A 14,256-nucleotide genomic window follows, 5' to 3' on the forward strand; every position below is an offset into this window, starting at 1 on the left:
TCAAAAGAAATCAGCCAGGACCTCAGAAAAAAATTGTAGACCTCCACAAGTCTGGTTCATCCTTGGGAGAAATTTCCAAACGCCTTAAGATACCACGTTCATCTGTACAAACAATAGTATGCAAGTATACACACCATGGGACCACGCAGCCGTCATAATGCTCAGGAAGGAGACGCGTTCTGTCTCCTAGAGATTAACTTACTTGGTGCGAAATGTGCAAATCAATCCCAGAACAACAGCAAAGGACCTTGTGAAGATGCCAGAGGAAACAGGTACAAAAGTATCTATATCCATAGTAAAAATGAGTCCTATATCGACATAACCTGAAATGCCACTCAGCAAAGATGCCACTGCTTCAAAATTGCCATAAAAAAGACTACGGTTTGCAACTGCAGACTACGGTTTGGAATTAAAGCTTGGTCGCAAATGGGTCTTCCAAATGGACAATGACCCCAAGCATACTTCCAAGGTTCTGGCAAAAACAAAAACAACAAAGTCAAGATATTGGAGTGGCCATCACAATGCCCTGACCTTAATCCTATAGAAAATGTGTGGGCAGAACTTCAAGGAGGTCCATAACCCTGACTCAGTTACACCAGCTCTGTCAGGAGGAATGGGACAAAATGCACCCAACTTATTGTGGGAAGCTTGTGGAAGGCTACCCGTAACATTTGACCCAAGTTAAACAATTTAAAGGCAATGCTACCAAATACTAATTGAGTGTATGTAAACTTTTGACCCACTGGGAATGTGATGAAAGAAATAAAAGCTGAAATTAATCACTCTCTCCTATTATTCTGACATTTCACATTCTTAAAATAGAGTGGTGATCCTAACTGACCTAAGACAGGGAATTTTTACTCAGAATTAATGTCAGGAATTGTGAAAAACTGAATTTAAATGTATTTGGCTAAGATGTATGTAAACTTCTGACTTCAACTGTATAGTATGGAAATTATAGATCATAGAATAAGAAACCAAATGACTATTTGAGATACGATATGCTGTATATTCTGAACTAAAATGTAAACGCAACATGCAACAATTTCAAAGATTTTACTGAGTTACAGTTCATATAAGGTAATAATATCATGTTTCAGGGAAGACCCAAATACCGACAATGTCGAAGTAACAAAAGTTTATTACTAGAACAGGGGGCAGGCAAAACAACAGGTCTTGACAGGCAGAGGTCAGTAATCCAGATGCAAAAGGTACAGAACGGCAGGCAGTCTTGGGGTCAGGGCAGGCAGGTATTAATAATCCAGGGTGGGGCGACAAAGTGTAGAACAGCAGGCAGGCTCAGAGTCAAGGCAGGCAGAATGGTAAAAACCGGGAAAACTAGAAAACAGGAACTAGAAAAATACAGGAGCAAGGGGAAAACCGCTGTTCAGCTTGACAAACAAAACGAGCTGGCAACAGACAAACAGAGAACACAGGTATAAATGCACTGGGGATAATGGGGAAGATGGGCGACACCTGTAGGGGGTTGGAGACAAGCACAAAGACAGGTGAAAGATTAGGGTGTGATGAATAAATCAATTGAAATAAATAAATTAGGCCCTAATCTATGGATTGCACATGACTGGGAATACAGATATGCATATCTTGGTCACTGATACCTTTAAAAAATTGTGTTCATTGTCCGTAGCTTTTGCCTGCCCATACCATAACCCCACCGCGACCATGGCGCACTCTGTTCACAATGTTGCCATCAGGAAACTGCTTGCCCACACAATGCCATACATGTGGTCTGCGGTTGTGAGTCCGGTTGGACGTACTGCCAAATTCTCTAAAATGACATTGGAGGCGGCTTATGGTAGTGAAATGAATATTACATTCTCTGGTAACAGCTCTGGTGTACATTCCTGCAGTCAGCACGCCAATTGCACGCCAACTCCATCAAACCTTGAGACATCAAGTTAGAGTGGCGTTTTATTGTGCACCTGTGTAATTATCATGCTGTTTAATCAGCTTCTTGATATGCCACACCTGTCAGGTGGATGAATTATCTCGACAAAGATAATAGGGATGTAACCAAATCTGTGCGCAACATTTTAGAGAAATAAGCTTTTATTTCAGCTCATGAAACATGGGACCAACACATTACATGTTGCGTTTATATTTTTGTTCAGTGTATATCCACATTTTGTACCGTAACAAACTACACACAATACTCCAGAATGACTAAGCAAAAACAGGTTTTATACATTTTGCAAATGTATATAAAAATCAAATAACAATACCTTATTTACCTTAAGTATTCAAACCCTTCGCTATGAGAATCGAAATTGAGCTTGTGTGTGTCATGGAAATTCTAACCAGAAAGGAAGAGAGACTAGATTCTTCAAACAACAACTTTTTATTATAAGAATTGCAATTCTGTAGTGGTTTACAATCACATGAATAACCTTTGTCTACATGGCAGTTTAGCAGGTGTGTGAGATCATGGTGGGAACATAGCGTACAAACAAGTGATAACTCCAGTTTTGTTACACTCCTTTCTGCTGATAAAATTGTCGCTGCTGCTCAAGCTAGCCTCTGTTCTCTTGATATCTCCACACAGCTGTGCCCTTGAAAGATAGGAAAAGAACAGGATGGACCAAAAACTGGTCACTCTCTTCTTCTTACATGAGAGATATAGACAGTGGAAATGTACAGGTTTAAGGCTTATACAGAGCATGTGCATAACAAAGTTTGTAATTTTCCCACCATAGGTGCATCCTGTTTCCACTAATCATCCTTGCAATGTTTCTACAACTAGATTGGAGTCCACCTGTGGTAAATTCAATTGATTGGACATGATTTGGAAAGGCACACACCTGTCTATATAAGGGCCCACAGTTGACAGTGCATGCCAGACCAAGAACCAAGCCATGAGGTTGACGGAATTATCCGTAGAGCGCCGAAACAGGAGTGTGTCGAAGCACTTACCCAAGAAGACTCACCACTGTAATGGCAGCGAATGGTGTTTCTAGCATGTTTTGACTCTGAGCTGAATACTTATGCAATGACTATATTTTGGTTATTTAATTTCGATCAATCTTTTCCAAAAAAAATACAAATTCTTCCACATTGACATTTGAGTATTTTATGTAGATTGTTGACAAAACATTACAATTAAATCAATTTTAATCCCACTTTGTAACAACAAAATGTGAATAAATCCAAGGGGTATGAATACTTTTGCAAGGCACTGTAGTTTTGAAGTAAGGAGTTTTGAAGTACTTTCTGAATTCCTGTTCAGAACAGTGCAGAGAAAGTTGACAATGATAACAATGGTTTATTCCACATAAGGAAACATGCACAGCTGAGGAACATACTTCCTGAGAGTGTACTTTTTCAAATTTCAAGAAAATACACGTAAATATACTTTCAAAACATTTATATTTAAATGTCCACAAAATATTTTTAAAGCATACTTTCAATAACGCATTTGCACAAAAATGTACATATTCAACATCATTCTTTTATGCAGATGAAATTTTGATTTATAAATGTTTACAAATGTTTTGATGTTCATTTTAAAACTGAATAAGGTTGTACTTTTAATTACACATTACATATGACTTATTTCACATTTTATTGGAACGTACATTTCTTACCGTAACGTGAACAACTAAAGTGTGAAATGCCAGTGGTGCACAGTTCTCAAAAGTGTTACTTGTATAAATTGCTGCTCCATCCACAACTGCTTTGTAAAATAGCATGTTAACATTGGCTGAGAAGATGCCTTAGTCAATCAAGGTAACCTCTACATACAATAGCTAATGTGGTTAATGAGTACAAATGTATTTGTAAAAGTATACATGAAACACATCAAAAATGCACTTTTTTTGTAAAGAAAGGAATTCTAATTCAAATACCATTTAAGTATATTTCAAATTTACGAGAAATACACATAAAATATACTTAAGGTGTATTCAAGATATATTTGTTTTGCTCTTTATCTAATATACCAGGGTTTCCTGAACTCAAATTTTTTTTTACCCAATTTAGATCATTTTAAATGCATTTAATATACTTACATGCTAATAAAATTGAAATTAAATGCATTCAATGTATTTCAAATTGTTCCGATTTAGATCCTTTTAAATATACTTAAAATATGTTAATGAAGTATGATTTAAGTAAACTCAGCAAAAAAAGAAACGTCCTCTCACTGTCAACTGCATTTATTTTCAGCAAACTTAACATGTGTAAATATTTGTATGAACATAAGATTAAACAACTGAGACATAAACTGAATAAGTTCCACAGACATGTGACTAACAGAAATGGAATAATGTGTACCTGAACAAAGGGGAGGGGGGTCAAAATCAAAAGTAACAGTCAGTATCTGGTGCAGCTGCATTAAGTACTGCAGTGCATCTCCTCCTCATGTACTGCACCAGATTTGCCAGTTCTTGCTGGAAATGTTTCCCTACTCTTCCACCAAGGCACCTGCAAGTTCCCGGACATTTCTGGGGGGAATGGCCCTAACCCTCACCCTCCGATTCAACAGGTCCCAGATGTGCTCAATGAGTTTGAGATCTGGGCTCTTCGCTGGCCATGGCAGAACACTGACATTCCTGTCTTGCAGGAAATCACTCACAGAACGAGCAGTATGGCTGGTGGCATTGTCATGCTGGAGGGTCATGTCAGGATGAGCCTGCAGGAAGGGTACCACATGAGGGAGGAAGGATGTCTTCCCTGTAACGCACAGCGTTGAGATTGCCTGAGATTGCCTGAGATTGCCTGCAATGACAACAAGCTCAGTCCTGTGACACACTGCCCCAGACCATGACGGACCCTCCACCTCCAAATCAATCCCGCTCCAGAGTACAGGCCTCGGTGTAACGCTCATTCCTTCGACGATAAACACGAATCACCCCCGGTGAGACAAAACTGCAACTCATCAGTGAAGACCACTTTTTGCCAGTCCTGTCTGGTCCAGCGACGGTGGGTTTATGCCCATAGGTGACGTTGTTGCCGGTGATGTCTGGTGAGGACCTGCCTTACTACAACAGGCCTACAAGCCCTCAGTCCAGCCTATCTCAGCCTATTGCGGACAGTCTGAGCACTGATGGAGGGATTGTGCGTTCCTGGTGTAACTCGGGCAGTTGTTGTTGCCATCCTGTACCTGTTCCGTAGGTGTGATATTCGGATGTACCGATCCTGTGCAGGTGTTGTTTACACGTGGTCTGCCAATGCGAGGACGATCAGTTGTCCATCCTGTCTCCCTGTGGCGCTGTCTTTTTCGTCTCACAGTACGGACATTTCAATATATTGCCCTGGCCACATCTGCAGTCCTCATGCCTCCTTGCAACATGCTTTTCAGAGTCAGTAGACTGGCCTCTTTAGTGTCCTACGTGTTCATAACTGTGACCTTAATTGCCTACCGTCTGTAAGCTCTTAGTGTCTTAATGGGCTCTTTGTTCCACATGTTCATTAATTGTTTATGGTTCATTGAACAAGCATGGGAAACAGTGTTTAAACCCTTTACAATGAAGATCTGTGAAGTTATTTGGATTTTTACGAATTATCGCTGAAAGACAGGGTCCTGAAAAAGGGATGTTTCTTTTTTTGCTGAGTTTATATAAAAAATCTGCTTGGGAACAAAGACACAGCATTCCCTGATGTCCCTCTGCAATTACAGCCTTGCTCTGAGTTCACAAAGTTTATTTTCCAGCGATTGGACATTAGCCATCAGGATACTAGTAAGAGGAGGAGGTGTTGCCCATCTTGTCAGCCTAGCTTTTTTCTTCCTCTGGTTTGGTCATCTCGGTCAGGAGCAACAAGTAAGACCGCTGTGCGGGAAACAAGGGACTAGATGTATTATTCCAGATCTGGGAGGCTGAGAGATAAATGTATAGCTTCCGATTCATGATCCAAAAGTGTTGGTCGGTCATAGAAAATGATTGCACAAACATTCTGAGCAAACAAGGTAATAATTAATGCAAAAAGAGCAATAAAAAAGCTAAGTCGAGCAGGAACTGGCAAGACGCGACACGCCCCCCTCAGTGCCCCTGGTTCTACTGTAGATAGCATATTTTTTTCTAAGCGTGTAAGATTGATTGAATTTTATTTCAGTTCAGCTGGTTACCTAGTCCTGAAGCCAGAGTAGAAAAGTTGGCGTGCAGCTCCTTTTGATTTGACTCTGCACTTTCCCACCAGATGGGGTATCCTCTACCAGTCACTTTCCATAAACCAGACTATCCGTCTGATGCTGGGACCCAGTCTATGGGTTTTTCTCATCTGTCCCCAAATTTAGATTAATCTGAAGGAGTATTAGTTTCTCTCTCATTCTGGAAGATTCCTATAGCACCAGGATACACTTCTCATCTTCTCAGAATGATTCGCTCCATGTTGTGGTTCAAACTTTAATGGCTGTTTTTGTAAGACACCCCGGATATCCACTGAATCTGTTTACTTTGTTGACTGGGAAATACCTGGCAGAGTTCCATTTTTTAATGGACTGCATTGCTAGGCGCTAACTAATGCTCAATCAGGCCCTGTAACATTTTGGAATTAGACTATTTTAGTAATTTATTACAGCTGTTCTTTTTTCTTAACAGACAACAGGGCACTACTGGGAACTCTCATATATCTGCCTTGTCCTGTCTGTCTCAATCTCACTTCATCTCTATGAGCCTGATGGCCGGTTGGTGAAGGCCACAAGCATTGGGGAAGAAACTGTTGAGCGTTTTTGGTTATGAATGACCTAAACCGTCTGCCAAAGTGTTGTCTTTGAAAGATGGGGTGTCCGGGGAGGGCAGGGCCGGCGATGATCTTACCTGCGTGCTTCCTTATCTTGGAGGTGTGCAGGTCCTTGATGTTGGGCAGGTACAGCCGAAGACCTTCTCCACAGACTGGACGATGCACTGAAGTTTGCCCTTACAGTGGTCAGGCGCAGACCTAAACCAGATGCTGAAAGAAGGGGTTAGGATTAATGTGTAGAACCGAACCAGAATTGTCAGAGAGTGTTTGAGTTTCCTCAACTGGGGCAGATAGTACATTCTCTGCCAAGCCTCCTTGGTCACCTCTGTGATGTAGTCCTCCCACTTGAGGTTGTGGGAAATGATAGTCCCCAGGAATTGTAATGACTTGGCCATATATTCCTTGAAGTAATTTCTTGAAGTCAACCACCATCTCCACTGTTTTGACTGTGTTGAGTTCCAGGTTGTTGTGACTGCACCAAATCAAATCAAATTTTATTTGTCACACACACATGGTTAGCAGATGTTAATGCGAGTGTAGCGAAATGCTTGTGCTTCTAGTTCCGACAATGCAGTAATAACCAACAAGTAATCTAGCTAACAATTCCAAAACTACTACCTTATAGACACAAGTGTAAGGGGATGAAGAATATGTACATAAAGATATATGAATGAGTGATGGTACAGAGCGGCATAGGCAAGATACAGTAGATGGTATTGAGTGCAGTATATACATATGAGATGAGTATGTAAACAAAGTGGCATAGTTAAAGTGGCTAGTGATACATGTACTACATAAAGATGCAGTAGATGATATAGAGTACAGTATATACATATACATATGAGATGAATAATGTAGGGTATGTAAACATTATATTAGGTAGCATTGTTTAAAGTGGCTAGTGATACATCATTTCCCATCAATTCCCATTATTAAAGTGGCTGGAGTTGAGTCAGTGTGTTGGCAGCAGCCACTCAATGTTAGTGGTGGCTGTTTAACAGTCTGATGGCCTTGAGATAGAAGCTGTTTTTCAGTCTCTCGGTCCCAGCTTTGATGTACCTGTACTGACCTTGCCTTCTGGACGATAGCGGGGTGAACAGGCAGTGGCTCGGCAAGCCACCAGGCGGTCGACCTATCCATGGTACTTGGACTTGTCGTCGTCGGAGATTGACTAGTGTGGTGTCATCAGCAAACTTCAGTAGTTTGACAGATGCGTCGCTGTAGGTGCAGTCATTGGTGTAGAACGAGTAGAGGAGGGGGGAGAGCATGCAACCCTGTGGCGCCCCCGTGCTGGTAGACAGGGAGCCTGAAAGATGTTTTCCCATCTTAACATGCTTTGTTCTCTTGGTCGGTGAGCCACCGGCAGTCCGAAATGTTCAGCTTGGTGTGTTTGTGCTGTAGCAGGTCCAAAATTATTGTGTTCAACGCTGAGTTAAAGTCCACAAACAGTATTCTCACGTATGTCCTTGGGTTGTCGAGGTGTTGAAGGATGTAGAGAAGTCTATGTTGACGGCATCATCCACAGACCTATTGGCTCTGTAGGCGAACTGCATGGGGTCAAGGAGGGCATGGGTGGTGGTTTTGAGATGGAACAGGACGAGGAGCTCAAAGGTTTTTATGAGCACTACAGGTCTGTAGTCGTTCAGGCCGGTCACCTTTTGTTTCTTCGGGAATGGGATGATGGTGGAGGATTTGAAGCGGGCAGGTACAGTGCATAGTTCTAGAGACTGATTGAATATGTGCGTGAAAATGGGAAAGCTGGTCAGCACAGTTCTTTAGTGTGGCTGAGGAAATCCGGTCTGGACTTGCAGCCTTCTGAAGAGCTTGTTCACCTCCTTTTCTGTGATGACAAGGAAGAGGGCAGTCTGGTGTAGGCTAGAATGAGGGAGGGAGGGGGACAGGGAAGAAAGTAGTCAGTGGGGGTGGGGGAGGGTGGGGAGAGTCCAGATGGCTGAGGGTGTTGTCAGCTGAGGGCCAAGATAGCTGAGGAGACTCTTGATGGCTGAGGGTGTTTTGAGCTGAGGGGCAAGATAGCTGAGGGGATGCTTGATGGCTGAGGGTGTTTTGAGCTGAGGGGCAAGATAGCTGAGGGGATGCCTGATGGCTGAGGGTGTTGTCAGTTGAGGGGCAAGATAGCTGAGGAGACTCTTGATGGCTGAGGGCTCTTTGTGATTTAAAATGACATTTAGAACTCATTAGAACCCATTCAGAGACCCTTCCAGACAGACAAGCGGTCGTTGGTGGAGAATTGTTGTTCTAGCTGCTCCTTGTAACGACTTTTGGCCACTTCAATCTCCTTGTTGAGCAGCAGTTTAACAGTTCTATAGTCCTCTTTGTTGTTGCTCCTATGTGTCACCTCTTTGGCTGAGCACAGTACTCTGAGTTCAGCAGTGAACCAGGGTTTTGTCGTTGTTGAATTTGAAAAAGTGATGGTTGGAATTCAGTTTTCCTCACAGACACTGATGTAAGATGTGACACTGTCTGTGTAATTGTGAATGTTGGTGCTTTCATCTTTAGAAATGCCCCAATCAGTGGAGGCCAGGCAGCCCTTTAACTCCTCTATGGCCTCACTAGTTTATTTCCTCACAGGCTTGGTGGGTTTCAAACTTTGAAAACGTTCAATGATATTCACTATGCCCTGGATAGGAAGTTGCATTGTTTATCTGTTTTCATAGACTTGACACTGTGGACCATAATGTCTTGGTGCAGAGATTGAAGTGCGTTGGGATTACTGGTCAAACCTGTCAAATCGAACCCAGATGGCACTGTTCTCTTATTCAACTGGCAGCAGTTTGGCTTTTGAAAAAACAAAAACATCATTCAACTTAATCTGTACGATTTGTAGCTTGTTCTGAATACCTCGAAAACAAAATGCATTGTATTTTCCAATACTAAATTCTCAGAAAACCATGTAATTACTACCTTGGAAGGACATTCTATAGAGCAAGTGTAAGTGGATGACAAGTTGAGCTCCACCACCCATATAGAGAACTTAAGCTGCGTATTGGGTTTTATTCCCGGCACAAAGTCAGTTTTTCCTTTGCTGCCAAAAAGGAGTTGATTCATTGTACTTTTCTCTCTGTATTGGACTATGGTGATACTATTCATGTTGCAAGCCTCAAGCTCTACACTGAAAGCTCTTGACCCTGTGTATCATGCAGCTCTTTTGTCACCAATCAGAGATGTCTAACTCACCATTGTGATCTCTACTGTGCTGTTCGGTGGACATCACTAGCAACATGCAGGCTCAAACACTGGTACGTTCTTAGGAAAGTTGCCATTTTGTCTATCCGCTCAGATCTCAATCTTGTTTTAGACTAAGAGTCCTGACAGTTTTAACCGAGCATAGAAAAAGGTCCTTTCATTACTCAGCCCCCTAGTCTTGAAATTGTGTCCTGGAGTTCAAAGCATAAATAGATGAACAGGTTGTTGAGACATGTACTGTAAATGTTTCTAGTTGTCACCCGATGTCACTAGTTTGCGTTGCCTTATGTAAGGAAGCATGTTGTTTAACTTCACACACACCATACACATGCCTCCACTCACACACACACACACACACACACACACACACACACACACACACACACACACACACACACACACACACACACACACACACACTGTTGGTTTCCTGTTGTATTTGTGCTATTGCCAGTGTCTTCTGTCTGTGTTGTCCGTTTGGTCTTACATATTTTATTTTATTTTTTAACCCCGTCCCTACAGGATCATTTGCCTGCTTAAATAAAGGTTAAATAAAATGTTTAAAAACTATTATCCAAGGGATTTTGCTCTCTAATGTGGCATTTCACAAGTGGTTTGTATCTGGGCAGCTCGTCGGCATAGTTATGCATAATCGTTGTCAAAGTGGTTTCTAGTTGCATTAGCTAGCAAAAATCCTCAGTGTGACAAACCTACCATGAGTGCAGTGAACAGCATTTACAAATACAGTAACGTTGCCAAGGTACTCGGACACTGGCCCCGATGCTGTTATCTCAATGTTCTTAATTGGTCATTAGAAGAGATCCTTTTTTTAATTGCCTGCACGAAGCCAGAGCGAAGTGGATTATACTGCTAATGCCCAACATTCAACCGCTGATGAGCTGTTTTAAATGAATGTGACCAACCTGAACCTATTCTACCAAATTAGTTTTCTCTTCTAATTTAATGTTTTGACATTTTGGTTTTAGTTTGTTGAAGACTTGCCCATTATTGAATACTCTACATTCAGAAGTTATCTTATGGCCTTCTTTTAACTCTGTCTCTTTCAATGCAGTGGTTGTGCTGTATGTTCAAGGTATCGGGACCAAAGAGTGGATGGAGGTGAGTGGAAAATTAAGTTCTATTTTCAGCTTTTTGCATTTTTCTCTTTAGTCACTGTTCTGCTAACTTACAGGTACTGATTTCTATGATTGGGGAAAAATGTAAGAACCCTCCGGACTGAGACTCATGTTGTTCCATCGTCTTTTTTTCCCACTGGGCAAGAACTGGTTGAATCAACATTGTATCCACATCATTTCAAACCCCCAAAATTGATGTGATGACGTTGAATCAACGTAGAAAACTCTTTGGATTTGCAATAAGTCATCAACATAAAGGCATTTTGTCTTTTTTTCACCTAACTTTGAACCTAAATGTAAATCAAAACTAGACTTTCAACTGACGCCTGTGCCCAGTAGGTAGCTAAGCCACTGAAAGGATTTCCTGATATTATTCTATTCGGATTGTTCCAAAATCACATAAGTATGCCGGTGGTTGCATTTGTAAATCAATGAGCAGTATTAATTAGAAAACATTTGAGACATTAGTGTCACTTGTCTGAATGCCACAAGTCCAAACATTCTGCACTGCCCAGCACATTCCTTAACTAACTAGTGGGTTAAGGCACCACTAGCCATGATCAGTAAATGGCATGGATTTTACCATCATCCCTATTAGTGTAGAATGGCCTGGGGTAAGAAGCAGAAAGGATAAGATAGGTTCAGGTAGTGAACAAGCCACATTTTCCCAAATGTCTAGAGCTCTAGAGGGCTCATTCTCTCTCTCTCTCTCTCTCTCTCTCTCTCTGTGCAGGGTTAATCAATGAGAGGGCATAATTATTGTAACGCAATCAGCAGAGTAAACTTTCCATAGCCAGCTGCAGACATTAAGTAAATTAAGTTAATGTATATATAATTTGATATACATAACTGTCTTATGATTTATATTATCTTGTTTGATATTGTAAATTTAATTAATTGACACCATTAATTTAGTGAAGACTCCCAAGCCAAAGCACCTTGCCTGATTCCCCTTTTCTCTATTTCTGATCACTACCACATACACTGAGTCACCAACACTAAGGGTTGAAAACGATACGCACTTAAGTGTTAGTGTAAACTAAGATTAAAATGGTGCTGAGTAAATCTATTTGTTTCCTCTGTACTGTAGCGTTGACATACTATAACTAAGACCTCTTAGTTTCAGTCACTTCACAATAATTGAAAGCGTTTCCCCTTAACAACACAATTTATATTCTGACATTCCACTACCCGTTAACCAATCGTACCTCAAAGAACGCCTCCCAAAATAGAACAGGTGGAAGTGTATCATGGGACGTTCCTTGGTCGATGGATACCAGGTAGGCTGGTAGGGTTCCAATAAACTACAGAGTTGATAGCTGGGATTATGTGCACTGGGCAGTGCAGGGATCAATAGTTTATTACTCTGCGCTATAGGAGCATACCAGCCAGGCACTCTGCCCAATGGGGATTAGTGTCTGATTGCCAGGCAGATAACATGTGCAGTATTTGCTAGTGATGTAAACGTTCATATGTTTAGATTTATAGTGACATTGTGTCATTGATTATCAAATGGCTTATACTGATATCTATCACAGAGATTGTTTTGATTGAGGTTCTGTTATTTTTTAAATAAAACAATAGGGGTTAGATCATCTTTAATATTGCAGATAGATTGTGGGTTCTATCAATGTAATTGCCTGCATAATTTCCAATCCCTGATGTGTATTATTTTCCCCTAACCCTACCACCCATCCCCTTATTTATGTAAACTAATGGACAACAATACTTCAGCTTTTACTTCTAGCTTAAACATACTATATACATTTTACGGACACAGTATAATTTACATTAGTTATCTTTTTTATTTGTTTTTAGTCCCCCAGTTCAGCTACCATCAGCCCCTCCCATCTATCTCTAAAAACCATCTAGTTTTGATTTCTAATTGCCATATATTTTATATATGCCATATGTATATTAAATTACAGGTTGTAATGAAACAAAATAGGTAAAACGCCAAGGGGGTGAATACTTTTGCACGGCACTGTACATATTAGCAGTACCAAAACAAGTGATCGAGTAATGATTCTGCAGAGCTAGGATGGTGGTATCCCACATATACATAACATTCTATTGGTTGCAAGAATTTTGAATAATCATTTAAATTGAAAAACTAGAAGTTTTGAATCCGGCGATGCTTTGTTTATCAGGTCATAAAACCTGTGCCATTGAATTGGCAAATCAAATATCTCTTCCCAACTATTTTGCAACATGTATGGCACAGCTGCACATTTTTTGGACCTTAAATGGAACAGGTAAACTTCTTTATTTATCACAATATTCTTTAACCAATTTTGGATAAAGAAAAGTTCATCACCTTCTCCCACTTCCACTTGCCTCCTACATTTTTACGGTAATGCTGCAATCTGTTGGTTGTATTTTGGATAGAGCAGACATTTCCATATATTGCTATTAGCTGCATGTGTGACATAACTCCACCAGTACTTTTTATGAGATCATTTACGAAGATTATACAGTAATATATATATATATATATACACACACTACCATTCAAAAGTTTGGGGCCACTTAGAAATGTACTTGTTTTTGAAAGAAAAGCACATTTTTTTGTCCATTAAAATAACATCAAATTGATCAGAAATAGAGTGTAGACATTGTTAATGTTGTAAATGACTACTGTAGCTGGAAACGGCACATTTTTAAGAAACTATCTACATAGGCGTACAGAGGTCCATTATCAGCAACCATCACTCCTGTGTTCCAATGGCACGTTGTGTTAGCTAATCCAAGTGTATCATTTTAAAATCATGAGAAGACTCTTTTGCAATTATGTTATCACAGCTGAAAACTGTTGTGCTCATTAAAGAAGCAACAAAACAGGCCTTCTTTAAACTAGTTGAGTATCTGGAGAATCAGCATTTGTGGGTTGGATTATAGGCTCATAATGACCAGAAACAAAGACCTTTCTTCTGAAACTCGCCAGTCTATTCTTGTTCTGAGAAAGGAAGGCTATTCCATGTGAGAAATTGCCAAGAAACTGAAGATCTCGTACAACGCTGTGTACTACTCCTTTCACAGAACAGCGCAAACTGTCTCTAACCAGAGTAGACAGAGGAGTGGGAGGCCCCGGTGCACAACTGAGCAAAAGTACAAGTACATTAGACTGTCTAGTTTGAGAAACAGACGCCTCACAAGTCCTCAACTGGCAGCTTCATTAAATAGTACCCGCAAAACACCAGTCTCAATGTCAACAGTGAAG

The 14,256-nt window shown here is 40.7% G+C and overlaps 1 protein-coding gene across 1 annotated transcript in view; it reads left to right on the forward strand.

Moving 5' to 3' along the window:
- LOC112221635 (copine-9-like) overlaps window positions 1-14,256 on the forward strand; it is a 111,666-nt gene that overhangs the window by 23,218 nt on the left and 74,192 nt on the right. The window contains exon 3 of the mRNA XM_042303613.1: window positions 10,973-11,019. Coding sequence (XP_042159547.1) covers window positions 10,973-11,019 — 47 coding nt within the window. The remainder of the gene's footprint in view (window positions 1-10,972; window positions 11,020-14,256) is intronic.

Source organism: Oncorhynchus tshawytscha, linkage group LG22 (assembly GCF_018296145.1).
Source record: "Oncorhynchus tshawytscha isolate Ot180627B linkage group LG22, Otsh_v2.0, whole genome shotgun sequence".
In the NCBI taxonomy this organism is placed as follows: domain Eukaryota; kingdom Metazoa; phylum Chordata; class Actinopteri; order Salmoniformes; family Salmonidae; genus Oncorhynchus; species Oncorhynchus tshawytscha.